The 13,392-nt window shown below is 37.1% G+C and overlaps 1 protein-coding gene across 1 annotated transcript in view; it reads left to right on the plus strand.

Moving 5' to 3' along the window:
* The first annotated feature begins 1,696 nt into the window (after positions 1-1,696).
* The window catches only part of LOC110462157 (acetylcholine receptor subunit beta-like 1), a 74,546-nt gene continuing 62,850 nt past the window's right edge, over positions 1,697-13,392 (plus strand). Inside the window, exon 1 of the mRNA XM_021515999.1 lies at positions 1,697-2,199. Coding sequence (XP_021371674.1) covers positions 2,106-2,199 — 94 coding nt within the window. The 5' untranslated portion in view covers positions 1,697-2,105. The remainder of the gene's footprint in view (positions 2,200-13,392) is intronic.

Here is a 13,392-nt window from a genome sequence, read left to right on the forward strand (position 1 = left end):
TAAGCTTTAGTATAAAAATAGAAAGCATACATCACATCTATATACTAAGTGATTGGATCTAAAACAAGCGAACTGAACATTTATTAATTCATTTCCCGGAATTCTATAATCCCTTTACCCTTTGTATGGAGTGAGAGTTGAAAATAAAGTAGAAGATGAGCTGCTACGACTTAAACAAATGTAAAGGAGTTGTGTATTGATGTCTGTAAATAACCCGAAATTGTACAAAATTGTTAGATAATATCAGTTAGAAAGAAAACGAAATTACCATATGATGTCGCATCTGTTAGGTAAAATCGATAGAATTCTGTGACAAATTAGAAACACATCGTGTGAAAGACCTGTAGTCCTGTATTCGATGCTTTGTTTAAAATCAAAACCTTTCCTATTTGACTTGTTTTGTCTCATAAATAAATAAAGTTATGACAGCGAGAACTGAAAGCGTTATACCAGAATTGTTTGATACTGTTTTCATTAAAACAATCTTGTTTATATGTTAGAAAGTTCGTTCGCTTTATTAGATGTATCGGATCTCACTGCAGCATCGTGTAGATTAGCATGCAAAGTAAAAAGTTGGGTTTACCTCGTCACCACGGCCCGTATCAAAGAAACGAATCGATTTCCGGTGTATTGAAGGGACATAGCCTTAAACAGACAAGATAAGTAAAATTTAGCGACTTTTTCCCGTTGCGTTTCAATAGTCATGATTATAAAGAAGGGATTTTGTTGTGAAAACTGAGAAAAGACAAAGGTCTACTTTTTAATGGACAAGAGGGATGCGTTGCACGGAGGATTATTACATAACTTCGAAGATCATGGAATGAGCCGGTACTTAGTCAGCAGGTGGGAGCCACCCGCTAGCTTTGGGGTGTACATTTACATAATCTACCAGCTATGGACATTAAAGGACCCAGTGGTGCATAGCTAGTTGTAGCAGAATGTCAGACGCCATAACCACTTGACCACCGCGCCTCCCCCGCGCCCCTCAAAAACCTCGTAGAAAACAAAAACTACACAACGGATGTTAGCGTAAATGATAGCTCACAAATATTTCCACAAAAGTAATTCGACGTAGGGAAAAAATGAATATTCCAATTTTTATGCTATAATGATACAAAATGGTGTAAATGTATTTTAAGTTGGAGGATAAAAAGATTAGTTCAGAACTTAATCACATAATAGAATACAGGTACGTAGAAAGGATGAACACTTATATCTTAAACATGTGACACCAACAGCGATGAATGGAGGAACGGAAAGGATTATGGGAGAGATTATTATCACACAGCGACCTGCTGGGATAAGAGGGTCAAGCGTGATGTAGGCGAGTTCACCATGACGGTACTAACGGGCCCCCGTATTTAGAACAGGATAAACATTACAAACTCTTGAAATAATATTTGTCCTATATAATTGATGAAAACAACCCGTCAGTTCTGATGAAGAACAACCTAAAAAAAATACGTCCCGTCTGTTGTGCGCCATCGTAGCATATCCGGATCGGTACTTTCGCTCTCACAAAAAGGTCAGTTGACCGCGCGCCATGAATCCTGGACTAGCCGGTGTACGTACCGCACTGTAGAGGTCGGGAATGCTGTGGCTGTTTGGCTGTTGTTCCTTTGTCGTATCCTGCTTTAGCGGTCGCCACTCGAGGGTTACCGTACAACACCGGTCGATACACTGTGATTGTCACTCGATTCAGTAGAGTTTTCAGTTTGCTGTGCTGTTTGAGAGCGGAATCTGTTTTGTGACAAGACTGTTCCTTTACTTGTACGTTTCTCAACCTCTATCGAACCTATCCATTACGACCATTGAAGGTCCAACCGGCCAGGCTATGGAGTGAACGGTCAGACAATAACAGCGCTAGCCGAATCGGTGTGTTTAGGTACTGTGAGTACCGGCGAATCACGCAAAAACTAACACAAACGAGTCTCAAAGAGAACAGGGACACCGGAAATGGACGCATGGTTACAGACTAGACCTTAGGTTAGAGACACAAGTTGAGATTAGATCGAGTTTGGCCAGGCCAAGGTCATTCTATCATTACAACAATGCTGGTGGCGTTCTGTGGCGTTTGATTTCCTGAAAGATCACTGATTATCTCTATGAAGCATGGTGGAAAGGCACAGCAAACGGCCGGATCTCAAAACATGTGGTTATTGTTGATGGTTCTGGTGCAAGGTATTCCTACCACACATGGTAAGTTGCTTGTTTTATAATTACAGTGCCGTGTAGCTAGAACATGGAGGGGTCGGTGTGGTGTTAGAGAGAGAGAAGAGGGATTCATCATAGCCTCACTAATGAAGCGCGTTGATCAATTTCCACACTAGAGATTTGTATTCATTAGTTGTTTCACGTGCTGCTGTGTTATGGTTTGCAAGGGCCTGGGCGGCCTACCCCAGGGGGCCGGCTGAGTACACGACGGCTGGGTGTACAGGTTCGGATTTAGGTATGGATTCAGATCGATACTGTAATGCTTGCCTCATGTACTCTACCTTCACTTGTATAACAACAGTTACAACATAAGACGTAATGGCTGTAGTACATATCAGCTATGTTCGAACAGTTCCGGGATTACGATTTACTAGCTGAGGTACAGGTTCATTACTGTGTCTGAACTATGACGATGGTTAATGACGGTTATACACTCCTATTTGATCGCCTGGTGGTGATACATAGCCTAAGGTTGAATATACTCATTGTGGTATACAGTGTACATTTACTTATAACGTTCCATGCTTTTTGGTACAAAAACATATTTATGCAGCTTTTTGTTCGGAACAAAAAGGCAGATTGCCTCCCTTGACAGGTAACGGCATTACAATATTTCTTCACGTGTTTGATGCTCTAAAAAAAGAGTGGAATGGTTATAGTTTTTATAATAAAAGGGCCGGTGTTGTGTTCTATATAACACAGGGTGGTATTTTTTTTGTAGCATAATGTGGATATATTCGATATAATATGAGAGAGATAGATACATTACAAGTCTTCTACCAAACAGGGGGTGTAGTTCTTTATAAAATGAGGTTATGGATTTGTTCTATATAAGCGTCGATCTTATCCTATATTAAGAGGTGTAGTGTTGTATATAAGAGGTTGTGTTGTTATACATAATTATAAAAAGGGTTAGTGTTGTTCTTTTGAAGAAGATTCGATGTTAGTTTAAGTTCTTTTATAGCAAAGGCTTGTGATTTAGGTGTGATATTATACGAAGAGTCTATCATATGTAGGTACATGTATGGGGGATATTAATAATTAATATTCATATCGAGTGGGTAAACTTTGGGTCAGAACCGAGGCTTTGTCCTATTTCGGTATACCACATGTATACATGTACCTCAAATTTAGAGATCCGTGTAAGACCTATAGTGAAAACATGTGTGACAACTCTTATGATCTTGAGGCGATGTCACTTGCTGAGGGCAATATTGTCACAGCCAACACTTTATTGTGACGTCATCAGAGTTAAGGTCACTGAGTGCACTCATGTTACCCACATGGATTTTTCACATGAAACACGTGTATCTTGCATAAAAAGAGGTGGGAGGAAAGAGGTATTCTTGTTCTATAACACAAAGAAGATGCTGTTCTATATGCTAATTTTTTAATGTTTTAATGAGAAAGACTGGTGCTGTGTATAACAGTTCTATATAACAAGGGTGACGTATACAAGACATGTTTAACAAAAGGTGATGGTTTTCTAAACCACGACGGGTTATGCTATTTTAATAACACGGATTGTTGCTCTGTATAACACATTGTGGGGTTCTTCTATACAACAAGGGGTGGTGGTTCTTAACTATAATCAGTTATGGTGTCTGTCTATAAAATACGGGATGGTGTTGATGTCTATAAAGTCGTTGACGTATCAAACGGAATGGTATTCTATATAACAAGCGTTAGTGATGCTGTTTTATAAAGCATAGCGATGTTGTTTTATAAAGCATGGAGAGAGAGTGCGCTACATAACTATGAGTGGTGTTGTGCTATTTAACAACGAGTAATTTTTAACAGTTTTGTAGGTTTTTTTTAACTTTTAAAGTTTTGGTGGTGTTGATTTATTATAAACAAGATACAAGATGCAAGAAAATTTACGTCGCATACAGGTAAACAAGTAACATTAGCTCTTGAGAGCTATTATTGCGACAAATATATGTAAAATAACAAAAACATATTATAATACAAGTAAAGGGAGATAATCACATATATTAATTAAAAAAAACACCAGTAATAATCATCAAAGAAAAAGAAAGTACACATATCCCAGGTTTCTAAGTGATTGGGAGTCCCCTACCTACAAAGGCCCCCGGGATATATATATAAAAATAGTGTTAAGGGAATGAGGTTGTTCTATAGAACGAGTTGTAAAATTGCTCTTTAAAGGAAAGTATGATATTGTTTTATATAGCAAGGGATGGTGGTGATGTTCATGACAAGGGATGGTGGTGATGTTCATGGCAAGGGCTGGTGGTGATGTTCATGACAAGGGATGGTGGTGATGTTCATGACAAGGGATGGCAATATTCTTAAAAACGTTGGTGCTATTTCATACGAAGGTTGCTATTTATAGATTCATTTTGTCTAAAGAAGGTCAGAATCGTTTGATACATAGTATTAAAGGTCTACTTTGGACTTTAACACGTTATTTGTGAATTATATAAAGTATACCAAGTCTTAATAGATACATTCAGTATATGTCTGTAACTCCTTGGTATTCATTAATATATCCTGACTTTTCTGAATCCTCATACTACATGTAACACTTCCTGTTTAGTTCTGTCTCACTCGGCATCAGACCGTATATGACCGTAGATCTTGCAAGGAAGTTAAACTTAAAAGAAACCGAAAAGAAAGAACAAAGAACATGCAGAATCCATTATTCTTATACGTTAGTTGTCCTTATGATCAGGCAAATATTTTGAACAATAATATTGAATTTCTTCACCAGTTGCAACGATGTGGGGAAGCATGCCCAACAGTAATTTACAGTTATGTACAGATGTATGTACCCTTAAATGTAAAATTCCGGTATACAAATATTTGTTTTCAGAATAATGTTTAGGCTTTCCTATTGTGCTTAATTAACAAACAGGCGTTTTTTAACCTTAAGCAAAATAAACTTAAGACACAGATGATCCGAAAACAAACATAACACAACACTTTTGTTTTATTATCTTGTATCATAGCATTTAAAATTTATTCCAAATTCTATTTTAATGTTCAAGAGGAACATTACTAATATTTACTGTACAAGATCTAAAGACATTGATAAAATACCATACATGCTCAAAAAGCAAGGTTACTACTTGTATAGGTGTTTCAAAGACATGTATTACTCAATATATGAGAACAATACATATGCAAGACCACACACTTGTGTTTTTCTAACGAATCAGAAAGCACGAGTGTATTGCGAGGACGAATATATTCACGAGTGCGCGGAGCGCACGAGTTAATATACACATGTACGTCCGCGCAATAAATGAGTGCTTTCTGATTCGTTAGAAAAACACCAAGTGTGGGGTCTTGCTTTTATCACATACCTTCCGTGTTTGGTAGAGATCGATATAAAGATTTTATAAACTTTGATTTTTTTTGCAAATACCGGGAACTTTTCAGTTCGTCATGACAAGAGGATTCCCATAAAAAGTAGTTCCGGCTAGAAGGTAAATACCACATTCAGTATTGCACATTTGCAATACAGAAGTTTGTATTTTAGGCTCTTAAAATTGCTTGTATTACTATAACAAGATTCAACAGGTATGTGATAAATGATGATATTAGAACAAAGAAGAAATACAATTTTGAGATATATTTTAATTGCACTTCAAAGCCAATGATGATATCGATACTACTTCTCGGATACGTGGTACAAAGCCAATGATGATATCGATACTCCTTCTCGGATACGTGGTACAAAGCCAATGATGATACTACTTCTCGGATACGTGTTACAAAGACAATGATGATACTACTTCTCGGATACGTGTTACAAAGACAATGATAATAGATTATCAATCACAAAAACAGTGTTGATATAGTTCTTGGGGTGATTATAATAGCACAACTCTTTTGATCGCTAAGATATTGAACTTCTGCGGGTTAAGCATTATCTTACTAATAATATTAAAGGATTTATGTAGGGCTCCTATAGAAAATAGGCATTTCAATATGAATTCTTATTACTGATTTTAGGTGTACGCCAATTTTTTTTATACCTTGATTTTAGGTTTACGCCAAGGTGATGGCAACGGTCCCTTTCTATACCTTGATTTTAGGTTTATGCCAAGGTGATGTTAACGGTCCCTCTCTATACCTTGATTTTAGGTGTACGCCAAGGTGATGGCAACGGTCCCTCTCTATGCCTTGATTTTAGGTGTACGCCAAGGTGATGGCAACGGTCCCTCTCTATGCCTTGATTTTAGGTGTACGCCAAGGTGATGGCAACGTCCCCTTTCTATACCTTGATTTTAGGTTTACGCCAAGGTGATGGCAACGGTCCCTTTCTATACCTTGATTTTAGGGTTATGCCAAGGTGATGTTAACGGTCCCTCTCGATACCTTGATTTTAGGTGTATGCCAAGGTAATGACACGGTCCCTCTCTATGCCTTGAGTTTAGGTTTACGCCAAGGTGATGGCAACGGTCCCTTTCTATGCCTTGATTTTAGGTGTACGCCAAGGTGATGGCAACGGTCCCTCTATATGCTTTGGTTTTAGGTTTACGCCAAGGTGATGGCAACGGTCCCTTTCTATGCCTTGGTTTTAATGCACTATTTTCTTACGTACCTCAATTGACCTTATAGTCTGTTTTCAAAAAAGGATGTGATTTTCATGTTCCTGTTTGGAATTGTGACATTTCAATGATTTGGAATTTTTATTAGCTGACACCGTCGTAAGTTGATACTTCTTTTTCACTACCCTAACTCTCATAATGAGACGCTCACTGGTATTGGATCCATATATAAATTGGAGGTGGGGGGTGGTAGAGGGGATTCGATGAAACTGAACGCACATCCGAAACACCTGCTCGTATTATCCTTGTACTTTAACAACGATCTCCATTTTAATCTAAATACTGAGTTTTATTTTTTTAATTTTTTTCCCCTAGTTTTATTTATTTTGAGGCTGGAATTAAGTTTTTGTTCACCTTGGGTATTATCTTATGTTATTTGCACTTTTATAAATCACATACTTTTACTTGAAACTGCAGAGAATTATGGAATAAAAAATGTCTTCCTCACATTTGACATGCCGAAACGTAGTTTAATATTATAAAGTATGTACGGTTAATTTGCCCGATTAATTCAATATTTTTGTATATGGAAATGTTTTCATGTTAATTTTTGGAAACTGATGTATTGCCTGTCTTGATTATTCAAGTCTGTAGCTAAATAACTCGTTTACGCTTAAACCTTAATATCTCCCACGTAATACCGGTTCTCCATTATTCAAATGTTTGTATTTGTTAGTATAAAACCTCTATAAATACAAAATATACATAATATAAGGCGTGAACTCCTCTATTGTTGACTAATCGTTTACATAGATAGACATTTTTTGACATGACAATATAGCGAGGACCTGTCAACTTCTCTTTCTGACCGACCGCCGAACGTTCTTTCAGCCTTATTCAATCACAGAATAAGTAAAGCAAAAAGAGATATTTGTCTGCTGTTGTTTAGAGCCGTCAGACGATCCACAAGAGAGATGGCGTAGTCACATTTGTATGTATTAACTGATGATGGTCTACTGGTGAGGCGAGATTTATTGTTGGTAGACAAGATTTATATACCGGCCGACTCCATCTCCACCCTAGACAATAGACATGTATGAATGGCAATCGACAGATGGTAAGCTGTCTCAATTTAGCAAATAATGTTACCAGATTATAGATTGAGACGTTTTTGATTGGGCTAGTTGATAAACCGTAAACTTAGCCCATACACTGGAATTAACTAAAGAGGAATCTGCATTTAAGCAAGTATGCACCTAAAGAAATTGTATTTTGTACAAGTATAACACCTCACCTACGTTTTTGAATTCTTATCAACAGGAAGTAAGCAAGGACAATGATGGCTTATGTGATTTTGTTATACCTATATACAGTATAAGCACTTCCCTGGTACAAAAAGGATGGACGGAGTGCTCTTTGTCAGGTCCTGTCTCAACCAGTCTTGTATGCTGGTACACTTACAGTGTACCTATCCAGCATAGCTTTGGGGTTCACCGAAACGGAAAGGTTTTGTTAAGAGAATTACACAAAAGGTGTCAATACAACATAACAATAAAGGCAAATGATTGGGTTAAGAAACACAAACACAAAAGAAAAACAGAGAATAAGAAGAAAGCATGGACAAAAACAGAAAAACGGGAACTGATGGAGGTATCGAATGTTACAGTGAGGACAGTGCGTTTGGCCTCGTCAGTGTCCCTTATAAGAAGACACTGATGAGCCTCGAGTCTGATGGGGTCACTTTACTCGTATGTAATTGGATACCGGTCACTTTAATGTTTATCAAACCTGCTAAGATGTGTTATCAATATATACATATGTATTTACATTATCTAAATAAACCCCATCACCTCAAAATGCTGTTCTGAAACTATAGCAAAAATATATATAAAACTCATGAATGGTTTCCATTGGAAAAGAAGGGTACGGAACTGTATTGCATACCATTAAACTGTTTAAGATGTAGTTCAATCATGAAGAAATGTCTTGAATGTATTGTTAGAGGAAAAACGAATATCAATTAATTCTCACAATAGAGTAGTCAACCGTGTGTTACCCTGTCGATTTGTCTACCAATACATGGCAGATTTGGATGTTCTTAGCAAAATGGGATACCTGTTGTGTAAACGTTGAAATAAGGAGGCTGTGCACTATAGTTGGTGATACAGGGGCAGTTAACAGTCTTCCTATTACTTTCGTTAGCCTCTCAAATATTCGATTTCGTATTATATTACCAAAACTTAGCTACCACAGACCTAGTCTGGTCCTCATTATTGCAGTCGGATCCCCCAAACTATCGAATTCAACACCGTGTTACTGTAGTTTGTCTCGATAGAACTCGAGATGTCATTAATTGATCGCAATTTTATCCGCCACATTCACATGTCTTCATTGTCTATCTCCTAACCAGCCATGTTTCTTCATTTCATTCCTAATATAAGCGAGGATCGTTCGATTACCTTTAATGAATCACCCTGGCGGAACGGTTATCACCATATCGTCTATTTCGACGAGTATGTGTATGTTTTGGGTTGTCTTTGACAACTAGTGTACCGTTTGTGTATCCTTGGAATGTGTATCTTTTCTTTAACGATTAGCGAGCCATCCTAGTGACACGGGATGTGGCGGGTTTTGTATATAACTATATAGCCAACTTGTTAAGGGTACTAGGTGTACCATTTATGAGGTATCTGAGTTGGTTAGAGCGACCGTATCCTGTTTTTCATTCTCAGAACACAGGTGTCGATGTTTTATTGTTTAATCATTCTTTCTTTTCGTTTCACAAAATTCCGCAAGATTCGTGTAAGTCATGCCGGGGGAAAAGTTTAATTTTGGCAGTGGTATGGTGATCCTAGTTGTAGGAATGTATTGTGTACTATTTAGCTACGGTAGGTGACTGAAGGTTAGCGCTAACTTAATTTCAGGAACTGACCTATCTGTACGTGTTAAGATGGTTTTAATTCGCGCTTTATTCAAAAAGTGGTGTTTACAAAAATTGTAAAGCGGTTTATCATGGTCATTGGCATAGGTCATTATTGTTTTCAATGCCTCCGCAAAGGGCCGGACAATGATATACTAAACTCTATTAGCATTTCTCCTTGTATCAGGTCAGACGAAACTACTGGCATAACTGTTACATTATTATTTTGTCAAGGGTTTTTAGGCATCCTTCCCCTTTTGTTGTTTTGTTACATATGTTTTGAAACGTTCCAGATATGGATTTCAATTCTTTTGATCTTCAATACAAAATGTACCACTGTTTAATCTGATGGACAAAATGGCCATATAGTGCAATACAACTGTTTGCTTTGTTTTGGTTTCAATATTGACCAACAAGTATTTCAAGTAATTATCATGGGTTTATTAAGGTCGTTATCGGCAATCTTTGTACTGGTATTATTAATTAGTTTTTGTGTATTTTATCAGTGCGCCATCCTCGATATCCAGGGGTAAGGCTCACTTTCGCTTTCTGCAGAGAGCGTAACCCCTTGATAGCAAGGATGTCGGTGCGCATGACTATAAAGTTGTCTGTGTTCAGGGTAAAAGTTGATGCTGTGGAAGTGTCAGATCCAATGTAGATTTTGTCGTTAGAATAAGGTCTCCCAGCGAAACTATCCAAGTAGTTGCTTTGTCGTGCATTCCCCAAATCTGCCGTTTTGCCGCTTCGCTGTGAACATTACATTGCATACATATGGCCTCTTAAATTCGATGGGAGTTTAGATACAAGAATAAAATTGGGTGTTATGTCAGTTTCTATTTAACTATTAAATCGTATTTCAATTAATGCCGCGGTGTATATTATGGTCTGTTATCGGGAACCCAAATGTTTTCACAATGCACGATTTGATAGCAAGTCGTTTGCAGCAAAAAGCATATGTTGACAATGTGTTTGCGGAATGTTTGCTGATCGTTGACATCTAATGTAATTTTGTTTAATGTTATATCGACCAAGTGTGACTGAGAATGACTTTTATTAAATTGAATCTATAATTGGTAGTGCTTTATCAGCGTATCATTATTTTATTTTCCCACACAAGCAGGTATGGAATAATAAACTACTTGAGTTGTATAACTGTAAAGGTTGTTAAAAAGAAAATGTCTTTGTCCGTTTGTTGAATAGCTTTTGAGTAATCCTAAATCACAAGGTTAGTGATAGTGCCATATTTAAGGTATATTTTGTAATTAATGCACCTGCATATTGAGTATGCTCAACATACTTCCAATTAAGCACATTTAAATTACCACTCAAGTACATGATATCGTTTCATAAGTTTATATAATGACGTGAGAAATCTGCATTTATTGAACCTTTCGAAGTGGCTATTGAGCGGGACACTTCATAGGTAATGACATCGCTTCTATATATTATAACATTGATGATCTCGAACAGACAAGCATTCTATACGTTTATCTGCAATCCCGCATTGTGTTATATCAAGTGTCGTATTAGGCTTAACTATTGATGAAGTCTAAATGATTTTGCTGGATTGAGAGGTACTGCAACTTTATTATTAAATTTTACATAAGTGTTTAACTCGTCGATTACAGTATAATAATGGCCGTTTTGAGATTATCTCACATAGTCAAAGTAATAACACTTGTATCTTTCTAACTTATTTCTTTGTAGGATATACTTCAATTTAATTGAATAATTTAACCACACAAATACGGTGTTACGGCTAAGTGGCATGGAATTACACCACGTAATAATTGTAGTAATGCCTGTCACTAAAGGAAGGATTTTCACTGTTATTACTCCTTACTCTATTCAACGGTTCTATAATATGGGGTCAGTAACTCTTTGATATATTATATTAATGCCGAAATACTGAACTCTTATTGTTAGATGATATCTCGTCAAATACCACATTCAAACTATTATTAAGAGTGCACCAATTGGCTTCCGTAGCAGCAAACCTCACACATAGAGTATAGTGTGCTCCCGTTGCATTCTTTAGTGTATCGAACCACTGTCCTTTACAGTAAACAGTTAAAATATGTAATTTTATTTATTTAACAAAAAATATGAGACAAGTTACTTCAACTTATATTTATCACTCTTGTTGGGGCGGATGTTAGCGAGGGGTCTTATTGTGGGAGGGAACCAGAGAACCCGGAGAAAATCCAAGTGATGAGGCAGGTGACCCCATATCTTATCACGTCCGATAGGGAAATCGAGCCCTGGCTGCATTGGTGACATGCAAGTGGGCTATCCACTGCACCACCGACCGCCATAAACAGTCAACAGTTCGTTTTGATCTGTGCTGTATAGAGCCTCGAAATGCTTTCCCATACAATTCTATAGTATTTTGTTGTCCGTGTCTATTGCTGTCTTAAGTTTAGTTTGGTGCCTATTTTATAAAGCAATTTGATCAAATAATTGAATATCCAATTCGCTTTTGTTTTTAGAAACGATTACATACCGTTCCGCTGTTATCATGACTTGATGTGTAAGGTTGTCACGGCAACCGCTTTCTCTGTTTAGATAAACTGTTGTCACTGTCCCAACATTCAAAACTGAATAGTATCTGTCGCACGCTTGATTAGTTGTAGAGACTATTCCACGTGAATAAAGAGTTCATAAGAACCCGAAGATATCTGATGACCTAGATCGTGAAAAAGTCTTTGAAAGCTCCTCATGGGATCGTATTATTTACTTGAACATTGCTTAATCTGTAGGTTTGCCACTGATTGCTGACAAGAACATTGTTTATTCTGTCCGTTGAGATATCCAAACGGTCATCAAAATGTAATCCTTCAGAAAATTGCCTCTGCCTTCTCTCTGTATGTTGTTATATTGAATATATTTGGCAGTAAACCACTGTGGTGATTGTGTTGTTTTGTTTGACCGATATGTTGCGGACTAAGGCCATTGTATCACACAGTGAAGAGAAGCTCCATAAAACCAGTAATCATTGACAGGCGAGATTGCGAGAGCAGCGTCTGCCGAGGAACATCCCAGTAGGGGAACGATGGTGTGTACTCTACACTAGTCTGCTCCAGTGATTCTGTCCCTAGCTCCCGGTACCAGACTGGCCTTTCCCGAATTTACATACTATCTAGCAAACAAAAGCTCATCATTCTTCAGACATTTTTTTTCTTCACATCAAATTGATCTCTACAACTTCACCAGTTATGATGTGTCCCGGAATTCTGAAATTGCATCCTTGTTCTCTGACAAATACTCCCGTGTTTCTCTCTTAGTTCAATACCCCTGTAAAAGTTTTAAATTTAAGCAATATTTAGGCCTGTTAAATTTTGTCATAAATCCACCAATTGTACAAAACAATCTACAGGACAAAAAAGAGAAACTTCCTAAACACGAAAGTACATTCAATATCAAAAATTTATATTACGTGGATTTGATGAGTTGTGAATTATTTGTTTTCAATCTGTCTTTTATTGGAAAAGAACTACTCGTATTAACAATATACCTATAATCAGGACAGGTTGTAGTGAATCGAAAGTTTCATTGTATGTCATATATTTCATAAAATAATGGTATTGACAACACGAACCTATTAGACAATCAAATGCATCAATAATCAGGATTGAGAAAACATTCGGAGAAATTACAATGATTACACTTCCAGAGAACCACAATCTGTCCTAAACATAATCATATAAAAGTAAATACATTTTGTGAAGTATGAATATG

This window comes from Mizuhopecten yessoensis, unplaced genomic scaffold (assembly GCF_002113885.1).
Source record: "Mizuhopecten yessoensis strain PY_sf001 unplaced genomic scaffold, ASM211388v2 scaffold10755, whole genome shotgun sequence".
Lineage (NCBI taxonomy): Eukaryota > Metazoa > Mollusca > Bivalvia > Pectinida > Pectinidae > Mizuhopecten > Mizuhopecten yessoensis.